At 36.9% G+C, this 20,839-nt stretch overlaps 2 protein-coding genes across 2 annotated transcripts; one reads left to right on the top strand and one right to left on the bottom strand.

The window, feature by feature from the left end:
- The first annotated feature begins 5,246 nt into the window (after window positions 1–5,246).
- On the top strand, window positions 5,247–6,368 carry LOC144969283 (uncharacterized). Its single transcript, XM_078908394.1, has one exon. It carries the CDS (start codon window positions 5,247–5,249, stop codon window positions 6,366–6,368), a length of 1,122 nt encoding a protein of 373 aa, XP_078764520.1.
- Window positions 6,369–11,022: 4,654 nt separating this feature from the next.
- On the bottom strand, window positions 11,023–19,027 carry LOC144968044 (protein LTO1 homolog). The gene is made up of 6 exons (XM_078906002.1): window positions 18,816–19,027; window positions 16,668–16,773; window positions 15,670–15,737; window positions 13,623–13,737; window positions 11,657–11,798; window positions 11,023–11,324 (listed from the first exon to the last, which is right to left on the bottom strand). The coding sequence occupies exons 1-5, from the start codon at window positions 18,884–18,886 to the stop codon at window positions 11,727–11,729; spliced, it is 432 nt and encodes a 143-aa protein (XP_078762128.1). The 5' UTR covers window positions 18,887–19,027; the 3' UTR covers window positions 11,023–11,324; window positions 11,657–11,726.
- Between the last annotated feature and the right edge of the window lie 1,812 nt (window positions 19,028–20,839).

Raw genomic sequence — 20,839 nt, 5'->3', positions numbered from 1 at the left:
AGAATAAATCTACAAATTGAAAATGACGGACATGGTAGATCTGAAAGGAAGAATTAAGATGGCAGTTGAATCAGTCCAGTCAGCAAAGAAATTATATACTCAAAAACACTTAGAGAGAACTTAAGCAACGCATCAAAGTACTGATAACACAAAATGACGGACACGTTTAAATCCATTAACGATGTATTTAAAAAATCGGTTAAGTCATTTTTCGAGTTCTAGTTTACGCTAAAAAAAAAACTTGAATTATTTTTCCTTATTTTCACTAACATCATGTGCTTAGCTGTACTGTCTGTTTCTCCGTAAACTATTTTCTTATTGATTCCAAATTTCTGGAACACCCTGTATATCAGTCACGGGCTACACTGTCGTACTCTGAAAAAAAAACACAAAATAAAAAAACGTATTTTTAATATTGGTCAGAAAACTAGTCCTTTAAATACGCAAAATGATCAAGGGCGACGTGAACTTCTCAAGGTCATGCGCCGCTACGGGAGAACTCGAACTCGGTACTTCCTGAGCTAAGATTCGAAGCAGACCATACCACGATGCCACGCGGTCCCCGTGTGCGCTTTTTCCCTGTCGAGATACAAGGACATTTTTACGTGCTTTTGTGTTTGTTTTTCATGATTTTACAGCGTTTGCCGAATTTTACAGAATAACGCCACTGCACAAAATGTAAATAAGGGACGTAACTATTTGAAAAAAATACCCAATAATGTATGACAAGAGTATTGTACCTTGGAATAACGGAGAACTGAATTATTAAGAACGTTAGAACAATAAAGTCTTTTTCTTTTCTTTTTTTTTTTTTAGTCCTTCAGAGCCATTAGGCCACCATAGCTGGAGTTTCTTTTTAGTTATTTTTTTTTGGTTTTTGTTTTTAAAGGTTTTAGTTTTAAGGTGTTTACGAAACGGTTGGGCAGTGAAAATTTAAAAATTAGTTGTTAGGAAACAAAAATAGTTGTCGCTACAGTTAACTTTGTGGATCAATAATTAACCATTACAATGATTAAATAACACTTCGAAAATCTTTAAATTATAAAGTCTGGTATCAACTTTCATTTTCAATAGTTTTAACGACTTAAAAATATTTATGAAGTTCTAAAATTGGAGCCAAAATTTCGTAATTCTACGAATTTTTCGAAGTAGTAGGTAGATCTGCCGTTAGGTAATTTCAGAGCCAGTGCGAGTGAGGAGGATGGTAGAGGAAAGTTGTAAGTACTGAAGAAAAAGGAAGACAAAGAGCTGGTTTAAATAGGGAATAGAATATTCCATGATCAATCCACCGATGTGCCCATTTTGACAGTACGTCATAGTCCAATCCAGTCATAAATAAAGGATCCCCATGAAGGGTACACTCAAATGTTTACAAATTACACAATATACAGTATTCAAAACTAATAATGATAGTAGAACAAAATAGTAACAGAGAGATGATTTATCAAAAATAGGTACTATATATTTGACTGTCTCCCTCTCAGCTAAGGATCCCCGCAAGAACCAGGAAATAAACCGAGCAATCTCAGTCCAACAACAAATACAGAGAGCAACATGGGAAATGAGAAGACACAGCAAGTAACCTCCTTCCCACCTTGGAGGTCAGAAAATCCCACCCAGATAGTTGGAGTTTATCCCGGTTTCTATAGCGTGAAACTGACAATAGTGATTTCTTGCTACCCGCTGGGTAGGACATATCCAGACACCAGCACATGATCACACTAAAAGGAACACATCTAAAATGTTTACAAGATATGTTGAAAACAAAAATATAACGATCAGTTCAAAACAAAGAGATAGTTTTCCAAGTTAAAAAGTACCACCTACCAAAATTAATACTGTACCATAGCGGCCAACTTTTCAAAGAGCTAAATCGGGACACCATTAAGCACAATACGGTCATGACCCAAAACAGCAGTATGTTTGGACTATTATACAATACAATTTAGATTTAGAGCCTTTTCTGTTTCTTGTTTTAATTTTCTAGTCAAAAAAAGCATAATCCTGGGACCTGCAAGGGTCATTTTCATTAAAAATTACAAATTTGTGTTTAAATCCACTTTTTTTAGAGAAATGTATTGAATTATTGATCTTTATACAATTGTCAATTAGGACTAAAAAATGTGTATTTCTCCGAAATTTTTGTTGTAGTAGTCAAGTCTGCATTCATATAACAGTCCAATGTTTTGATTTTTAAATATAGCGAGAGAGAGAGAGAGAGAGAGAGAGAGAGAGAGAGAGAGAGAGAGAGAGAGAGGGAGAGAGAGAGAGAGATAGAGGAGAGAGAGAGAGAGAGAGAGAGAGAGAGAGAGAGAGACATTTGAATGAATTGATGTTATTGTTATGCGCCTAGAGCTTTAATGTATAGAGGATTGGGCGCAATATAAATAAATTTCATTATTATTATATTATTATTATTATTATTATTATTATTATTTATATTATTATTATTATTATTATTATTATTATTATTATTATTATTATTATTATTATTTCTCCAGATTGCCAAATTGGGATAGTCCCAATTTTATCAGGACAGTTGCCAGCTATGCTTCACATTTGACTTCGTTCTTGTTTTTATTGTTTTAAAGGGTTTTGAGTCACTTGCAACACATTAAGGTCGTATCAGCGCCAGTAAAAAGGAAGAAAATGGGATAGTAAAAAGTTCTAGAATTACAATTAAAGCACCCAAGATAAGGTAAGATAAAGGGTCGATCCCAAGATCACACTATCAAAGTCCTTAGTTTGAGATCACCTAAAAGTCTCATCCAGACACAAGCACAGGTCCCCACTAAGAGAAATACACTCAAATGTATACAAATCATATATAAGATGAAAACAGAACATAATACAAATCATAACAGTGAGATGATTTACAAGGGAAAAAAATATCATCTCCCAAAACTAACTACACATTTGACTGTTTCCCTCTCAGCCAGGGTATCCGGCCAGGGCCAGGACAAAACCAAGTAAATCTCATTCCAAGACAAAGACAGAAAGCAAGTTGTAAAACAGATATAGGAGGATAGAAGACACAGTAAGTGCCTCTCTGCCCACTATGGGAGGTCAGGAACCCCATCCAGTACATTTGACTTTCCATCTCAGCTAAGGGTCAAGACCCATTCCAAGACCAAGATGAAACAGGAGATAGTAATAGTAAAAGACCTACTGCCCATCGTGCATTATTTTGAAATTAGTGTAAACAATTTAAAAATTCAAATTCTAAATTCATAGTTTATTTTTAATCACAAGATGTCAATGGCACAAATCATAATTTGTTAACAATAATAATCAAATAAAACAAATTAAATAGATAATAATAATAATAATAATAATAATAATAATAATAATAATAATAATAATAATAATAATATAATAATAATAATAATAATAATAATAATAATAATAATAATAATAATAATAATAATAATAATAATAATAATAATAATAATAATAATAATAATAATAATAATAATAATAATAATAATAATAATAATAATAATAATAATAATAATAATATAATAATAATAATAATAATAATAATAATAATAATAATAATAATAATAATAATAATAATAATAATAATAATAATAAATAATAATAATAATAATAATAATAATAATAATAATAATAATAATAATAAAATAATAACATTAATAAAATAATAATAATATATATAATAATAATAATATAATATAATAATAATAATAATAATAATAATAATAATAATAATGCTGACCGTCCATTGGCTGTTTTGGACGTTTTCATCAGGACGAGCCTGCCTTGCCGTGTCGGACGTGCGAGGAGGAACTGCCGGGTCAAATGGTTGACCTACTTGTCTTGCTGTGTCGGACAGCAAGGATTACCAGCGGAGTCTTGACATGTATTTGCAGCGACATATCGGCCTGCTGATCGTTCATTGGCTGCTTTGGGCGTATCCTCATGACTACACAAGCAGCATGGACCAACGAAGAGCTGATTGGGCTATTGCGTGATCAGATGGCCCAACAACAACAGCAGATGAAGATGCAAAGTCAACAGATGGAAACGTTAATGGCCTAGGTGATGGATCGACCCAGGTCGTCAGTGACCAACACCAGGTTCTGACTTTGATTCAACGCAGAGCTGTGGACAGACTATTGGTCACGTTTCCAGACGTTCGTAAAGGCCAACTCCATTCCATCAGACAGGATTGCGGAGATTTTTCTCACCAACCAATCGTGTGCCATGTTCAAGCTGCTGGCAAACATGGCTTCACAGAGCGTTCCTCCCAAGGACGTCAACAAGTTATCGATGGACGAGATCCAGCAGCACATGGTTGACCATTTCAACCCCAATAGATTCGTTGTTCGGGAGCGTTACAAATTCTGGACACGAACAGAAAGGAAGCCAGGAGAGACTGTCCACAAGTTAGCTGCCAGAATCCGGCAAGAGGCAGCTACGTGTGATTTTGCCTCGATCAAGGACCCGCTGGACGAGGCAATGAGGACTCGATTCGTTTGCTCGATCAACAGCGAGGCTACCATCAAAGCCTTGTTTAAAGTAAAGGACGACGAGCTGACGTTCAATCGAGCCATTCAGATTGCCCCAGAAGTGGAGGAGGCTGGAAAAGTTGCCAGAGAGACGATCGGCACATCAAATGCGGATGTGTTTAAGTTCCAGCCCAATCGTAATCCGGCTCATAAACTGCCCACGGCGAATAACAAACCGTCTCCAAAGATCAACCGCCAATCAAAATCAACGGAGAACAGGAACTAGAAAACCCGATGCCACCGGTGCCTCAGGAACCACTCAAGTGATGCCTGTCAATTTAAGGAAGCCCTTTGCCACCACTGCGGCATTAAGGGCCACATAAAGTCTGGGTGTGAAGATCACAATGAATATAATACAGTGTTATGCACCAACAAATGAACATGACGAAGAGGTAAAAGACAGGTTTTGAACAGATTGCAGAATGTCCTGGCCAAGTATCCAGAGAAAGATGTGAACATTCTCATGGGTGACATAAACGCAAAGATAGGAACAGATAATACAGGGTTCGAGGAAGTGATGGGAAAACATGGACTGGGAGTAATGAATGAGAATGGGGAGAAATTTGCAGACTTCTGTGCTATGAATAACCTGATCATTGGAGGTAGCACTTTCCCCACAGAAGAATACATAAGGCTATATGGGTATCACCCGACCTTGTTACCGAAAACCAGATTGACCACATCTGCATAGCTAAGAGATTCAGAAGGTCCCTGATGGATGTACGGGTGAAAAGAGGAGCAGACGTTGCATCGGACCACCACCTGGTTGTAGTAAGGCTGAAATTAAAACTGAAGAGAAATTGGATGGAAGCAACGAAAAGAGAGAAGTACAATGTCAATTTGTTGAAAGATCCAGATACCCGAGGAAAATTCAGCCTGACTCTCACCAATATGTATAAAGTATTAAAAGATCAGTTTTTGGAAGAGAGCAGTGTGGAAGATGATAAAGTGAAAGAAGGACACAAGACAACCTGTCAGGAAGTGCTTGGGCCGATGAGACACCACCATAAGGAATGGATTTCAGCCAAAACACTGCAAAAGATCCAGACAAGGAAGCAAAAGAAGGCAGTCATAAACAATTGCCGGACAAGAGCCACAAAGGCAAAGGCACAGAAAGACTTCACAGAAGCCAACAGAGAAGTTAAGAGGAGTGCAAGAACAGATAAGCGCGAATACATTGACAGCCTGGCGGAAGAAGCAGAGAAAGCAGCAGCCAGCAACAACATGAAACAGCTGTATGACATATCAAAGAAACTGTCCGGGAAAAGCAACAGGCCCGAGCGACCAGTCAAAGACAAAGAAGGAAACACCATCCTGGAAAAGGAACAGCAACTAAATAGATGGGCTCTTCACTTTGAAGAGCTTCTGAACAGACCAGCTCTGTCGAACGCCCCAAATATCAACCCAGCTGATACAGACCTTGACATCAACTGTAGACACCCGACTAAAGAGGAGATCAGGAACGCCATCAAACTATTGAAGAATGGCAAGGCAGCTGGACCAGACAACATTCCCGCAGAAGCTTTAAAGACGGACTTAAAAACGATCACAGAAATGCTTTATCCTCTCTTCAAGAAGATCTGGGAGGAGGAAGAAGTACCAACAGACAGGAAAGAAGAGTACCTCGTCAAACTGCCTAAGAAAGGCGACCTCAGGAATTGCAACAACTACCGAGGAATAACGCTTCTGTCAGTGCCAGGAAAAGTCTTTAATAGAATAATCTTGGAAAGAATTAAAAGTGCTGTTGACCCCCTCCTTCGCGACCAACAGGCTGGCTTCCACAGATATAGATCATGTGTCGACCAAATTGCAACCCTACGCATCATAGTTGAGTAATCCTTGGAGTGGATTTCCCCGCTGTACATCAACTTAGTTGATTATGAAAAAGCGTTTGACAGCGTGGACCGGGAAACCTTATGGAAAATACTCCGCCACTATGGGGTTCCAACAAAAATAGTCAGCCTGATCCAAAGTTCCTACGAGGGAGTGACCTGTCGAGTAATCCATGGGGGACAGATAGCTTCAAGGTGAAGACTGGAGTCAGACAGGGATGTCCCCTGTCACCCTTTCTCTTCCTTTTGGCGATTGACTGGACAAGGACAAGGACTGGTAGGAGAAATGGGATTCAGTGGACATTGTTCGACCAGCTCGACGATTTGGACTGTTGTCGACGACCTATGCTCCACTAGGAGTGACGGGCATAAGTAAGTAAGTAAAGCCTGCCTTTTGGAAGAGAAGTCAACATCAACGAGTAAAGACGGTGACAAAGGTCAAATGGAATGCGGCCCGACCTTTGTGGAAGACCTGCTACTTGAACGATGTGTCAGTCATTTTCAAGGTTGACACTGGTTCCAGGGACAACATCATTTCAGAAAAGACCTGGAAGAAGTTACAACGGCCTGCACTGTCACCACCTACGTGCAAATACCGTTGTGCTTTCAACGCAGATCTTCCAGTGATTGGCGTTATCAGCCTGCCGACCTCAACATCTTCGTGACCCGAGGGCGTGATTAGACAAAAATTTGTCGTGACAACTTTGGATCTGAATCTCCTTGGCTGAACAGCGATTAAAGATCTTGGACTGTCGGTGGATGCCCTCATTCATTCCAACAGACTGGCAAGAAGGGCACTTACCTTGAGCCAGTACGATTACAAAATCGAGTACCGGAAGACGTCGGACCACGGAAATGCCGACGCCTTGAGTCGTTTGCCATCAGGACCTGACCAAATATTTGACAAACGAGAGACCGGAGATGATTCGTCAACAATTTGCGCCATTCAGATGGTATCTCCCTCTCACCCTGATGAGCTGACTAAAGAATCCCAGGACGATCCAGTGCTCTCGGCTGTCTTCAAATACTTGGAAGAAGGATGGCCAATGAAGATGACACCCAACAAACAAGAGTCCTGGTCAGTTGGGTCGCTCAACAGAATTAAAGACTTCCTTACAGCATCGAATGGTTGCGTGTTCTATGGTGATCGTGTGGTGGTTCTGAAGAAGCTTCAAGAACGCATTCTTCAAGTACTACATCTGGGCCATTTTGGAATGCAACGAATGAAACAGTTAGCCAGCACAGCTGTATACTGGCCTGGAAGTTGATGCAATATTTTATAAATTCTTATTATTTCCCTGTTTTAATTTTGCAACAAATATTAGTTTGATCGACAACTTGAATATTTTTCACGTTTTATTTGTAAGATCAAATAACGAGTCTGTGTTACTGACGGACCAACTGGTGATGTCACTGGCACATGTCAGTATTTTTGTCATCAGCTGATCAACTGAAATTCGGGATTCCTCGTTTTGCTTAGTAAGGATGACGTAAGCTCTTCAGTTGCTTCCTTATGATTGTTTGTGTCTCCCCCCCACTTCATTTTTTCTTTCTTCCATTTTTATTATTCCTTCAATTTTTTTTTTCTATATGAAATTCTGTATCTACCTGAAATCTTATCCCTTTGTCATTGTATTTGCACACTTGACAGGAGATGTCAACTGAATGACATATTGACAAGTCCATTAGCTCCTTTTATCTCTGAATGCTAATGCTGTGGTTCTGTGACTGTCTAGTGCAATTCTGACGTAAAATCTGAGCATAATTTTTATTAGAAGTCTTTGCACTGTTTCAAAGATTACTTTTGCTGTCCATGGCTGATCACCTTCGTCTTTTTTAATAGGTTTATTTGCTTTGATTTACATCAATGAAATAAAGTAACCTTTTTTTTTATTTTTGTTTTGTTTTTTACAGATTCTGATCCTGTTCAGTCCAGTTCTAAACGACCATGCTTAGATTTGGTGTTGTTACTGATGACTCTGGTGATGTAGCAACTGATGTGAATGTTTCATCAACTCAACCCGTTCCATTTGATGATAATGGCTGAACACCAAATCTTGATGGATATCCTGAGATACCAGCCTTCACTGCAACCAGTCAACTGCATCTACCAGAAAACTGTGAAACACCTTTGCAGATCTTCAACGCCATTTTCACCATTGAAATACTGAAATTTGTAAAGGCTGAAACCAATCGATATGCAGTCCAACAAAAATCCATCAAGGGAGATTTTGCAAAAGAGCACGGCATTCATTTAAAATGGAAGACTGTCTCAGTGAATGACTTGTGTGGATTTCTGTGTATTCTAATCCACATGGCAATCGTAAAAAACCCCCAAAATAACTGATTATTGGAGTACGAAAGCAATATTGGACTCTTCATTTTGTGCCACCATTATGGCTAGGGATCGTTTTCTGGCAATTTTATCCTTCCTGCACTTTTCAAACAATGATGACTACATTCCTCGGGGCCAAGCTGGCCATCAACCCATGCACAAACTGCAATTCATTTACGGCTATTTACGAGACAAATTCTCTTCCCTCTACACACCTCGTAAAGAGGTATGCATCGACGAAGCAATATGCCCCTGGAGGGGTCGTTTAGCTTTCAGGGTTTATATGAAGGACAAGCCCTGCAAGTGGGGAATAAAATTATATGAAATTTGCGAGAGCACCTCAGGCTACATTTGTGACTTTGAAATATATTGTGGTGACCCTTTGCTAAGCAACAGTCCGACTGATGTGTGTCTTAGGCTTATGGAACCATATTTCGGGAGAGGATGTGTGTTATTTACAGATAATTATTACACTTGTCCCACATTATCGGAAAAATTGTTAGAGAAAGGAACAATGAGTGTGGGAACTGTTAAATCAAATCGTGTGGGTATGCCAAAATCCTTGGCTGGGAAAGTTCTTCCGCGTGGTGAGACAGATTATCTGCGTAAAGGAAAGATGTGTGCCGTCAAATGGGCAGATTTAAAAAATGTGACAATCCTGACAACAATCCACGATCCGACTCAACAGCAATCTGTGACCACAAGGACAGCCACAAAAGACAAACCGGTTGCTGTTCAGGACTATGTGATGAAAATGTCGGGCGTTGACAGGAGCGACCAAATGGCGGCCTTCCATCCACTCCACCGACGGACCATGAAGTGGCCAAAGAAACTATTTATGCACCTTTTAACTTTATGTTTCATTCAGGCCCGCATAGTTTATAATAAAAAGGCTTCACTTTCAAGACAAAAACAACTAAGTCTCTATGACTTTTTAGTATCTTTGGGCATTGAAATGACCGAAGACTTTCAATCTCGTCGTGCTGACATTTTGAACAGGTCACACATGGTCACTCAAACTGCCCCTGCTCCCAGTCCAAAACCTCCTGCTCATCTGCAATCAGCCCATGGCCACACTGCAGAGGAAATACCTCCAACAGCAAAAAGAGAAAAACCATATCAAGTGTGCAAAGTTTGTTCAGAGCGAGAATGGAAAAATCGAAATGGGCAGCAAAAAACAAATTATGTGCGAAAAGAAACAAGATATTGGTGTTCAATATGTAAAGTAGCTCTCTGTGTGGTGCCTTGTGTCAAAGAATTTGATTCAAAGAGGGATTATGTCTAAGAAAACAATATATAAACTCCTATGAATTCTTTGGATTATTTGATAGTTGACGCGGCAATAATTGTAATTTTCCTTTTTAAATTTGTTATGTCCATATGATTGTATGCAACTTTTTTTTTGAAATTATTAATAGATTTAAAAGCTCTTTTATCTGAACTTACATTGTTTGCTATTAGTTACTGATCACCATGGCCAATTTGATTTTTGGAGCGTGTTTTACTGTTTTAGATGGACATCCTTGCTATCTCCCGAATTTGTTGAAAATCAGATTTCATGGCAAGTTTTAAAAATTTACCAAAAGAAAAATGTTTGAGTCAGAGCAATAAAAATTGTTGATTTGGATTGTCCAAAAGCATTACAACACACATGCAAAAATGAAGTTAAAGGAGTTAAGAGTACAAAAGTTATTACAATTTGAAAACAGGCCAAAATGGCCAGGATATGGGTGCGAACAGCTTTCAGACGGCCAGGGTTGAGTGAGTTAATATTTTGATGGTTAAGCCTTCAGTATCCTCCAGGCTAGAAGGGAGGTGTTATGGTGTATTGTTATTATTGAGTTATTGCCCTTTGCAATAACAAATATTATACTTCCATGAATAATACACTGAATTACATTTAATTACTTATTAATAATGTCACAATTCAATACATTTTAAGAATACATTATATTCGTATCATTAGTTAACTACACTTGTGCGTTGATGTTATATTACATAATGTATATTTCTGTTTATGTATATTTCCATACTGCATGTTTAATATTACTAAGTCTGTGATATATGATTTAAAGAACTTGAATAAATCAACTTGATGATTGGCTACCAATAAGTGTCTTCCCTGTCAGTCTTTATATGCACTGCCTTTGGTGCATAATAATAATGATAAAAATAAATTGAGCTTTTATATCGCGCAATATCCACTAAATGTGCTCAAAGAGGTCCCTGGTCAACAGCGACACGTAACATGTAGGACGGGACATGGCGCCTGTTAATACAAACTAAACAGCACATCTTATAGTCAAAATCTATTCAAATTAAAAAAAAAAATAATAATATAAAAAATGACAAATGGTGACTGAATCAGGGATACCAGAATCAGTGAAGATTTCAAGAAAAAACTAATTTATTCAGCGATATTCTCGAAATTAAAATTATAAAAATATGTTCTCCCCCAAAATGTCGAAAATCAATCAATAATTGAAAGCCAATCCCAGGAATCTTGTTCTGTGCAGGTGGCAATGATACTGTAAACCTTCTGCTAAGGTGACCAGTCTTTTATTATTGTTACTGGTACAGAAAGGATCACTGCTTCAGAAGCTTTGCTATTGTTTTGGGATAAAACTGAAAAATATAAAATTAAATAATCATTGAGAATGAAACAAACTTTGAAGGTCATAAACATGTAACACATCCATATTACGTTATATTTATATGTTAGAGTGATAAAGTACACAATTTTTCAAATATTTACGTTAAATCTTATGTTACTAATAATAATAATAATAATAATAATAATAATAATAATAATAATAATAATAATAATGATAATAATGATGATGATGATGATGATGATGATAATGATGATCATGATGATGATGATGATGATGATGATGATAATAATAAAGTTGATCATCGTCAGTCTGTATGAAACGGTTATTAAATTCTACACTCACCTGCATCTGAGGCACAGAGCAATAATTGCTCTACCAGGATATAATCTAAATCTGTCCAGAGTTTTACCGATCAAAATGATATGCCTGTTGAAGAGCTATCGCTGGTTTTAAATTCTACTTTAAGGCCAAGTAATGAAGTCAACTGAAAAGGAAAGAAAATGTTAATTATAAAACTCTTTATTCTTGTGACACATACCCAGAACTGTCAATCAACTGGCTAACCCAAATAGCGCATGTGGTTTCCACTGAACGGCTTAAATGTGGTTTTGTATGAAAAATTATGGCTGTGTCACATATTAACAAGATTCATGTCCCTATAAAGAGCAAAACAGAGCAGAAGTGTGATGACATCCATCTGATCTTGTAAGTTTGTAATCCAAAAAGAATTGTCAGCAGAAAATAAATACATTATATATAGATTGTGCGGCTATGTGGTCTTGTGGTATGACACTCGCTTTTGGCGCACAGTTAAGTCTTTGGGAAAGGCTCTTTACTCACATTCTCTCACAGTACTCAGGTGTAAAATGAGCTGTTAACAAAAAGTGTAACATCGTCTAACTGACGTCATGTCCTGTTTTATATGTTAAATGTTGTTGTTGACCAGGGACCCCTTGTAAAGCGCTTTGAGCACATTTAGTGGATATTGTGCTATATAAAAGCTTAAATATTTTTTTTAAAAGCTCAAAGATATATATACACATTTTTTCTTCTATTTTAAAGATAAGATTTTTTCAGCCAGGCCAAATCAGGAAAAACTCAATAAAGTTGGGACGGGTTGTTTGTTTTAAGTTGTTAAGGGTTTTACGGAGCCTACAACAAACTAAGGTCATATCAGCGCTGGTAAAAAGGAAGAAAATGGGATTGTAAAAAATTCTAGAATTACAATGAAAGCACCCAAGAAAAGGAAAGACAAAGGGGAATTTGTTCAAATAGGAAACAGATGCAGAATCCAAGAGCACACTATCAAAGTACTTAGTTTAAGATCACCTAAAGGTCTCATCCAGAAACAAGCACAGGTCCCCACTAACAGGGATACACTCAAATGCTTACAAATCATAAATAATATGTAAACAAAACACTAGTGCATTTACAAGACAAAAAATACCGTCTCCCAAAACTCTAACTATATATTTGACTGTTTCCCTCCCAGCTAGGGTATTCGGCCAGGGCCTGGACAAAACCAAGTAATCTCATTCCAAGACAAAGACGGAAAACATGTTGGGAAACAGATATAGAGGGATAGAAGACGCAGTAAGTACCTCCCTGCCCACTATAAGAGGTCAGAAACCCCACCCAGAAAGTTGATAGGTCTGCATACCTATGAAATCAACAAATTCCTTCTGATATATCTTCAGCATCTTCTTAAGTAACTACTTAGTACTACATGAGACAATGGAGAAACTGAATGAAAGAAATAACAGAAATGTAATTCCAGCCGTATTGATCCAATTGTCAAATTTCAAAGTCCCCATTAAAACAGGAGCACTGCCTTAATAGGTGGGGGGGGGGGGGGGATATTTATAACATATGAAACCCAAAAACAAACAGAACATGGAGATGAACTAAAAAGCATTCACCACAAACACAAAATTCACAAGAAAAAAATTTAAAATAAAACACCATCTTCCATTTTTTTTTTTAATTTAAAAAACAAAATTCACATTTCTTTGTTTGCCTGATTTACCCCCGACTTAATCCAAACCTTTTATTTTTTTTTCAAGTTGTATGGAGCCAACAGTTCATCACTATTAAATGGGGCTTTAAAACACAATAACAGTTGCTCACTAAGCTCATTAACTAACTTTTGATACGAAATAAGTCTATGGCTGAATATTCTGTTAGATCTAAAACCTAACAAATCACTACTGGGTGAACAACAGGGTCGAAGAGAATATCAGACTCTACCATGAATTGAAATCAGTCAGTTTGTTTAGAAGCTCATAGATTTAAAAATTCCAATGTTCACCTGTTTGAATTTAGATTTTAATTTATTCAGATTGTCTGTCAGTAACTCGTCTCCAGGGTTGATGTCACAAAATTCATTTGCCAAAGTTACAATGTTCTGGCAGAGATTGACCAATCTGTGAAGAGAATAAAATTTAAGGCAAGTGAAAAGAGGCCATACATTTTTGCAGAAAACATATTGATTCCTATATCAAAAGTTATACACTGAACCAAATAAAAGTCTTTCAAAGCTATATGAAAGTTTGTTTGTTTTAAGGGTCTAACGGCGCTTGCAACACATTAAGGTCACATCAGCGCAGTAAAAACATTCTAGATGTACAATTAAAAGGACTTGAGGAAAAAGTAAGACAAGGGGAAATGGTTCAAATAGGGAACAGATGTAGATTCCCAGAGCACACTATCAGTGTACTTAGTTTGAGATCACCCTAAAAGTCTCAACCAGACACCAGCACGTCCCCACTAAGAGGAATTCACTCAAATGTTTACAAATCATATGTTAAGAATAAAAAACATAAATGTGCATAAGAGAGATGATTTACAAGGAAAACAATACCATCTCCAAAAACGAAAACTATACATTCGACTGTTTCCCTCCCAGCCACGGAATCAGGCCAGAAGTTATCTCATTCCAAGACAAAGACAGAGAGCAATTGGAAAACAGATACAGGGGGATAGAAGACACAGCAAGTACCTTCCTGCCCACTATGGGAGGTCGAAAACTCCACCAAGTAAAAGGAAAAGAACAGGAGATCACCCTGGTCTCTAAAAGGTTAAACTAACACTAATTGAACGCTATACTACTGTAAAGTACTTTGCCTCAAATCTAACAGACCCAGCAATCTAATCACGCTGAACCAAGATATGATACCTCTCTCTTCCCTTGTGATCACTTTATCAATGAGAATAAAGTCCCCTATATAACATTTTTGATGCACACTGATATAATAAAAACATAAATTTGTTTTTTTTTAAGGCTGGCCTTGCAAAAAATATTCTACATCTGGTGACATACATAAGGGACATAACTCACATGTAGAAGTATAACGTGTATTTTTGTCACTTCAATTGCAATATATGATTATGAAATAAGAGAGACAACTCAGTTTTGATAGACAATGTAGCATTCATTAAAGAGTAGCATTCCTTTCTTTAGATTATCAGTCACTATTCTTTACCAATAAAAAAAATTGAAAAGACGTGTATGATACGGTGCTACACAAAGTAGATATAGAAGAAATGTTCAACCCAAAGAATCGGCCTTCTTTATAATGATTTCTTTTAGCCATTATGGTACTATATTTATAAATACATTTTCAGATTTCTAGCATGTACAAGTGCGAGCTCCCCAATTATTTTTCTATTTAATTGGCTTTCATCATAATATATCTAAAATGCAGTGGTGTTTATCTTTGAGCCTCTTTTGATTACTAAACAACAGCTTTCCCAACTAAACCAAATTTTTGTCACCAACCCACTACTGTAATACCTTGGCATGACATTATTTTTTAAAACTTATTATAGATAGAGTATTGTGTTGCCGAATGGTTTTGTTCATTTGATTGTAGCCAAACATACTAATTACTATAAATATCAAAAAATCATTGTACAATATACTCGCCAATCATTTGTGTCAAGGCTTAAACCTTTGTATGTGATATTATTTTTTTTTTTCAAATCGTAATACAGTGGTGGTCACCTAAATGCCTGCTGCCTTAATGTCTGTTTCACCTAAAATGCAGAGCTGTCTACTTGAAATTTCAGAAATCTGTAGTTGCCAAGGGAAAAAAAAAAGAAAAGTCACCATAGAAATAGCTTTACACATTATAATTTGCCCTCAACATGATCAAAAAATACTCCAAAGCCCTAAATATAGGTTGTCTGGAATGGTATTTTCTAAGAATTTTTCGTAGAGCTAGGCAGGTCTGTAAATGCCTGCTAATGTCGTAAAATGCAATAATTTCTTTTTAAAATATGTCTCTAAATGCCCCACTTTTCAAACAAGTATATATCGTGACTGTGACCATGAAACAGTTGACATTAATTAATACCTTGCTTTTGCAGAATCATTCTGATAAACTTTGATCACATAAGCTGCGACTCCAGCATAAAAGCCAACCTGAGGACATAAGAAAGCGTCTCCAATAAACTCAATTGTTCAATGAAGCTATTGTGTGATATTGACATCTTTAATGTTGTATATTGACAGAAAACCTTTCCTTCACTACAAATGTCAGAAGAAGAGTAAAAAAAAAAACAAACAGGAACTAACTTCCAGTGACATTAAAATTAAATAGAAGACTATCTTCTTCAATGAAGAATGATTTGCAAAGTAAAGTTAATGACCGATTGCATATATTTCATGACCAATAGTTTACAAAGCTCTCAAAAATTCTTGTCCAGTCTAAAAGAATTCTAATATACACATTAAAACTGGAAGTTTTTTGTTTGTTTTCCTTCTGCTTTTTTTTAAGGAAAAAAATGTATGCATAGGTTTGGAAAAGACAGTATTGTACTTGTTCGAAATATAGCAATTATCTATGAAAGACATAGTTAAAAGGGAATGTGAATTACAAAATACAAAAAAACTCATCTTTCAAAATCAACCAGCAAGCACCATCATAATTCTTCTCTCTTTTTTTTTTTTTTTTTTTTTGTACAAATAAACCATGGGACATAAATACAAAATATGACAACAAAGGTCAAAAAGTAGAACAAAGTTTCTCTCTCTCTCTTTCTCTAGTCGTGATTTTCTACAGTACTGATTCAAAGGAAGCGATATAATTCATTTCACAATAGTGGAATCCTGATACAGCTAAAAGTGCCCAGACCGGAAAGACTGATTGGCTTTAAACAAGGTTAGCTTTAATCCATTATCAATAGAACACACTTAGATAAACAACAGACAATCTGGGCCCGACAAGAGTTGTTGACTTTAAGAGTGTTGAATTTATGCAGATTCCACAGTAATCACATCCATTTACTTTCACAAACATCTTTTTGCTCACTAATCTTGATCTACATGTGCAGTGCATGACAGTCAGCGTACCTCTTCTCCTATGGCTGTACCTTTCTGTGCACCCAGTTTGAAGCCTTCTTGAAATCCCTTCACTCTCCCAACTCGAGCACCCTCTTCGTAACCTTTTTGATATAGTCTGTCAAACATAAGAAATTAAAATGGAATCATTACCCTTCTTAATTAGGTTGTCATGTTTTAAATGAGAAAATGGTCCTAAGTACAGAAAAAAAAAAAAAAATTAAAGATGCCTTGGGTGTATGGGAGTGCCTCAATTTTTTAAATTTTTTTTTTTGGGGGGGGGGGGTGTAAGAAAGTCATCTCGTAAAAACCCTTGAACGATTTTAAGGGTAGGCTTTCTCATAATTTTTCACAAAACTTATTTGCTCGCTTACTCTCAAATTTAAAAAAACAAAGTCCATGCCAAGTTTTTGTTCAGCACACAACAATGTCAGTGTCAGCATTTATTTCATGTTAACTTTATAATCTTTAAAAAATGAATGGGTTTTTTTTAAATAAAAGAGTCAAATACTAAAATCTATTTTAAAACATGGTGCCAAGGTAACTGTATCAAAAGCTTTTTAACTATTGGACAGCTCACTTGTCCTTAAAACTTATTAACAACAGAGATCACAATTTCTTTCTGAGTTCTTTATCGATTAGTAAAATGGTCCCTATCTAACAGGCATAGCTTAAGATTTGGGGGTCTGATAAAAAAGACTCCCTATTTAACAGAAGGCAACATGATTTGGAATACTTGAAAACTTCCTGTCTCTTGGTTACCAGCCAGGCCCATTATGTGCTTATAATAGATAAAAATAAATAACTATATTGAAAAAAAGAAGAAAATGGGGGAGTAGGAGGAGGGTGTTGGGAGAGAGAGAGAGAGGGGGGAGAGAGAAAAAAGAGGAAGAGGAGGACAAGGAGGAGTGGCTGAGGAAAGGAGAAGGGGCGGAAGAGAGGAAAGAGCGGGGGAATGAAAAGGAAGAGGAGGATGGGTGAGGAAGAGGCAAATCGATAGAAATAAAGAAGGAGGGGGGGAGGGAGGGAGGGAGAGAGAGAGGGAGAGAGAGAGAGAGGGGGTGGGGGGGAGAGAGGGTAGGGAAGAGAGAGAGAGAGAGAGAGAGAGAGAGAGAGAGAGAGAGAGAGAGAGAGAGAGAGAGAGAGTGTTTGTTTTTGTTTTTGAGGGTTTTACGGCGCTTGCAACACATTAAGGTCATATCAGCGCCAGTAAAAAGGAAGAAATGGGATAGTAAAAAGTTATAGAATTATAATTAAAGTACCCAAGAAAAGGTAAGACAAAGGGGAATTAGTTCAAATAGGAAACAGAAGTAGATTCCAAGAGCACACCATCAAAGTACTTAGTTTGAGATCACCTAAAAGTCTCATCCAGACACAAGCACATGTCCCCACTAAGAGGAATACACTCAAATGTTAACAAATCATATATAATATGTAAATAAAACATAATACAGTACATAACAGAGAGATGATTTACAAGGGAAAAAATATCATCTCCCAAAACATTAACTATACATTCGACTGTTTCCCTCTCAGCCAAGGACTCCGACCAAGGTCAGGACAAAACCAAGCAATCTCACTCCAAGACAAAGACAGAAAGCAATTGGAAAACAGATAAGAGGGGATGGAAGACACAGAAAGTACCTCCCTGCCCACTATGGGAGGTAGGAATCCCCATCCAGAGAGAGAGAGAGAGAGAGAGAGAGAGAGAGAGAGAGAGAGAGAGAGAGAGAGAGAGAGAGAGAGAGAGTGTGTGTGGTGAGAGGGAGAGAGAGGAAGAGAGCGAGAGAAAGAGAGAGAGAGAGAGAGAGAGAGAGAGAGAGAGAGAGAGAGAGAGAGAGAGAGAGAGAGAGAGAGAGAGAGAGAGTATAAGGAAAAGATTAGGTGATTATTATTATTAGGGAGAAAAAGACAGGGAAGATCAGTAGTGACGGTCAGTAGTCAGTAGGCTGTAGAGTTGTAATTTCGGGGAGGAAAGGGGAGTAACGGAGTAGGACATGAAGTAGGAGGAGGAGAGGATGACGACGAAGATGAAGAATATGATGGGAGTAAGTAGGAGGAGAGACTTTTACATAAAACCACAAGAGTAAGAGTAATAAGAGTGTTGTTTTTGTCGACTTGACTTATTTTTTGGGGACTCAAACTCAAAACGAAACGAACCTTTCCTCGGTCATAGTGACGGAATGAAATAAATCATCGTCCTTTGAAATGGTTCTCTCTACATCTGACATTCTGGCTAAAGGAAATGTGGATAAAAAACTGAGTCTGGTTGAATAATCAATAAGAACCGAGTGGAACTTAAACAGAATAATCTAATGACCAAAGGCTTTCATTAGTGCTGGGCGGGTACCCGGGTACCCGCGGGTACTCGCGGGTAATAAAGTTAAACCGGGTACTCGAGTAAAAGGGACGGGTAGCGGGTACCCGCTTCAACAAATGGAAACCGAACAGTGATAATTGGATGTAATACAATTTTGATCTTACATATTTACATTCACATGACCTTTTTTCAAAAGATTTTCCTCTTTTATTTTTCAATTACATTGATTTTTTTGTTATATTTGTTAACACACATTTGATTCAATTTTGGAATCAACAGATTAAGACTATATTAGTTCTTATCTTTTAAAGGAATCTCAGGTATTTTTAAAATTTATTTATTTATTTATTTATTTTGGTTTCATTGTAATTAATTATCCTTGTTTCTTACTTTCGTTTCATGTGTTGTAATAAATAATAAATAATAAATGAATAAAAAAAAATTAAAGAATAAAAACATTAAAAAATTTTAAAGAATAAAAAAGCCCCCCCCCCCCCCCCCCCCCCTCCCCCCTTTCACAAAAACATTATTTTTGGTCAAAAAGTCACTCCTGCCACGGGTACCCGCGGGTACCCGGGTAATCCGACCACTACCCGGGTAATACCCGGGTAATGATTTGGGCGGGTAATCCCAGCACTGGCTTTCATAAGCATAATAGAGCAGTAAAGTTAGGTGCCCCAAACGTAAACAATAACAAGTTGCTAGTGATTTCCGTTAGGGACCGGAATAATTTACGCACAATATAGGTCTCCCAATTTTGTAGTTTGAGTTGTAGGCAATACACTTTCAGTATTGAAAATATGTTTACATAAAATCTAACAGTTGCAGAAATAATAATATAAGGCTAAATTATTATGAAAATCAGGCTCCGAATAATTCTCGTTTTGTTCACACCAGCGCAATAATTTGCTCTGGTCTAAAAATAGATAGACTGTAACTTTTGATAAATTTGAGAAAATTTTACCTTTTGTTCCATAAAATATCCATATCTAGACATTATTTGATGCATGATCGAGTATTTATGAATATGTGTTTCTTTTGCCACCTAACAGCCAAATTTTAAAGGTTATTTTTTTCTATTATTTACATTGGAACGTGAGCTGTCAAGACAGGAACATGTGGTTTGCCACGTGCTTCTCGACCTTTGTTTACGTTTGGGGCACCTAACTTTACTGCTCTATAAGAAGTAAGAAGCGAAAGTTGGTAGACGAGAGTCGAGAGTTGAGAGTAGTGACTGATTGTTTTGAACAAAAGTGCCAGATTATCCTCATAAAGTACCAAAACACATTGTCATACTGTATGATGTGATTTGAAGGATTTAATTATTTGTTTTCTTATCAAAGTTTTCTTCTTCATCCAAATGACTCCGATTGTTAATGTTGCATATCAAAAGCTTTTAAGTCTCAGTCGTGCCTTCCTGGGTACTGATACCGTCGTCAATAACTTTTGTCCGACGTTTACATATATGCAGGTTCCACATCCGAACCCACTTATGGGCCTAGTTTAACATTGTTGTAATGGACAATATTTTGCGGCATTTTTTATTTTAGATTTGCATTACAACAATGAGCCCACAAGGAATTGAGTTATCAGACCTCCAAATAAGTGCACGTAGATAAGGTCAAGGTCCCATATATATTGTGGCTTTTTAGAGAAATGGATGAAGCATAGCCTCTGTGGAAATGCGCTTTGCAAATGTTCATTTCTAGTTATTTCTAATTATCTATATATAATTTGTATACTTATTTATTTACTATTAATTTATTGTGACTGTGGTATTAGCACCGACATCATACACACGACTGGGGAAATGCCAAACAGGTAATTCCGGCGCAATGTTCAGTCCTTAGAACAAGTTCTTGAC

Source organism: Berghia stephanieae, chromosome 3 (assembly GCF_034508935.2).
Source record: "Berghia stephanieae isolate SIO BIC M18660-M18661 chromosome 3, UCSD_Bste_1.3, whole genome shotgun sequence".
Lineage (NCBI taxonomy): Eukaryota > Metazoa > Mollusca > Gastropoda > Nudibranchia > Aeolidiidae > Berghia > Berghia stephanieae.
This window is presented reverse-complemented; position numbering and strand designations above follow the sequence as displayed.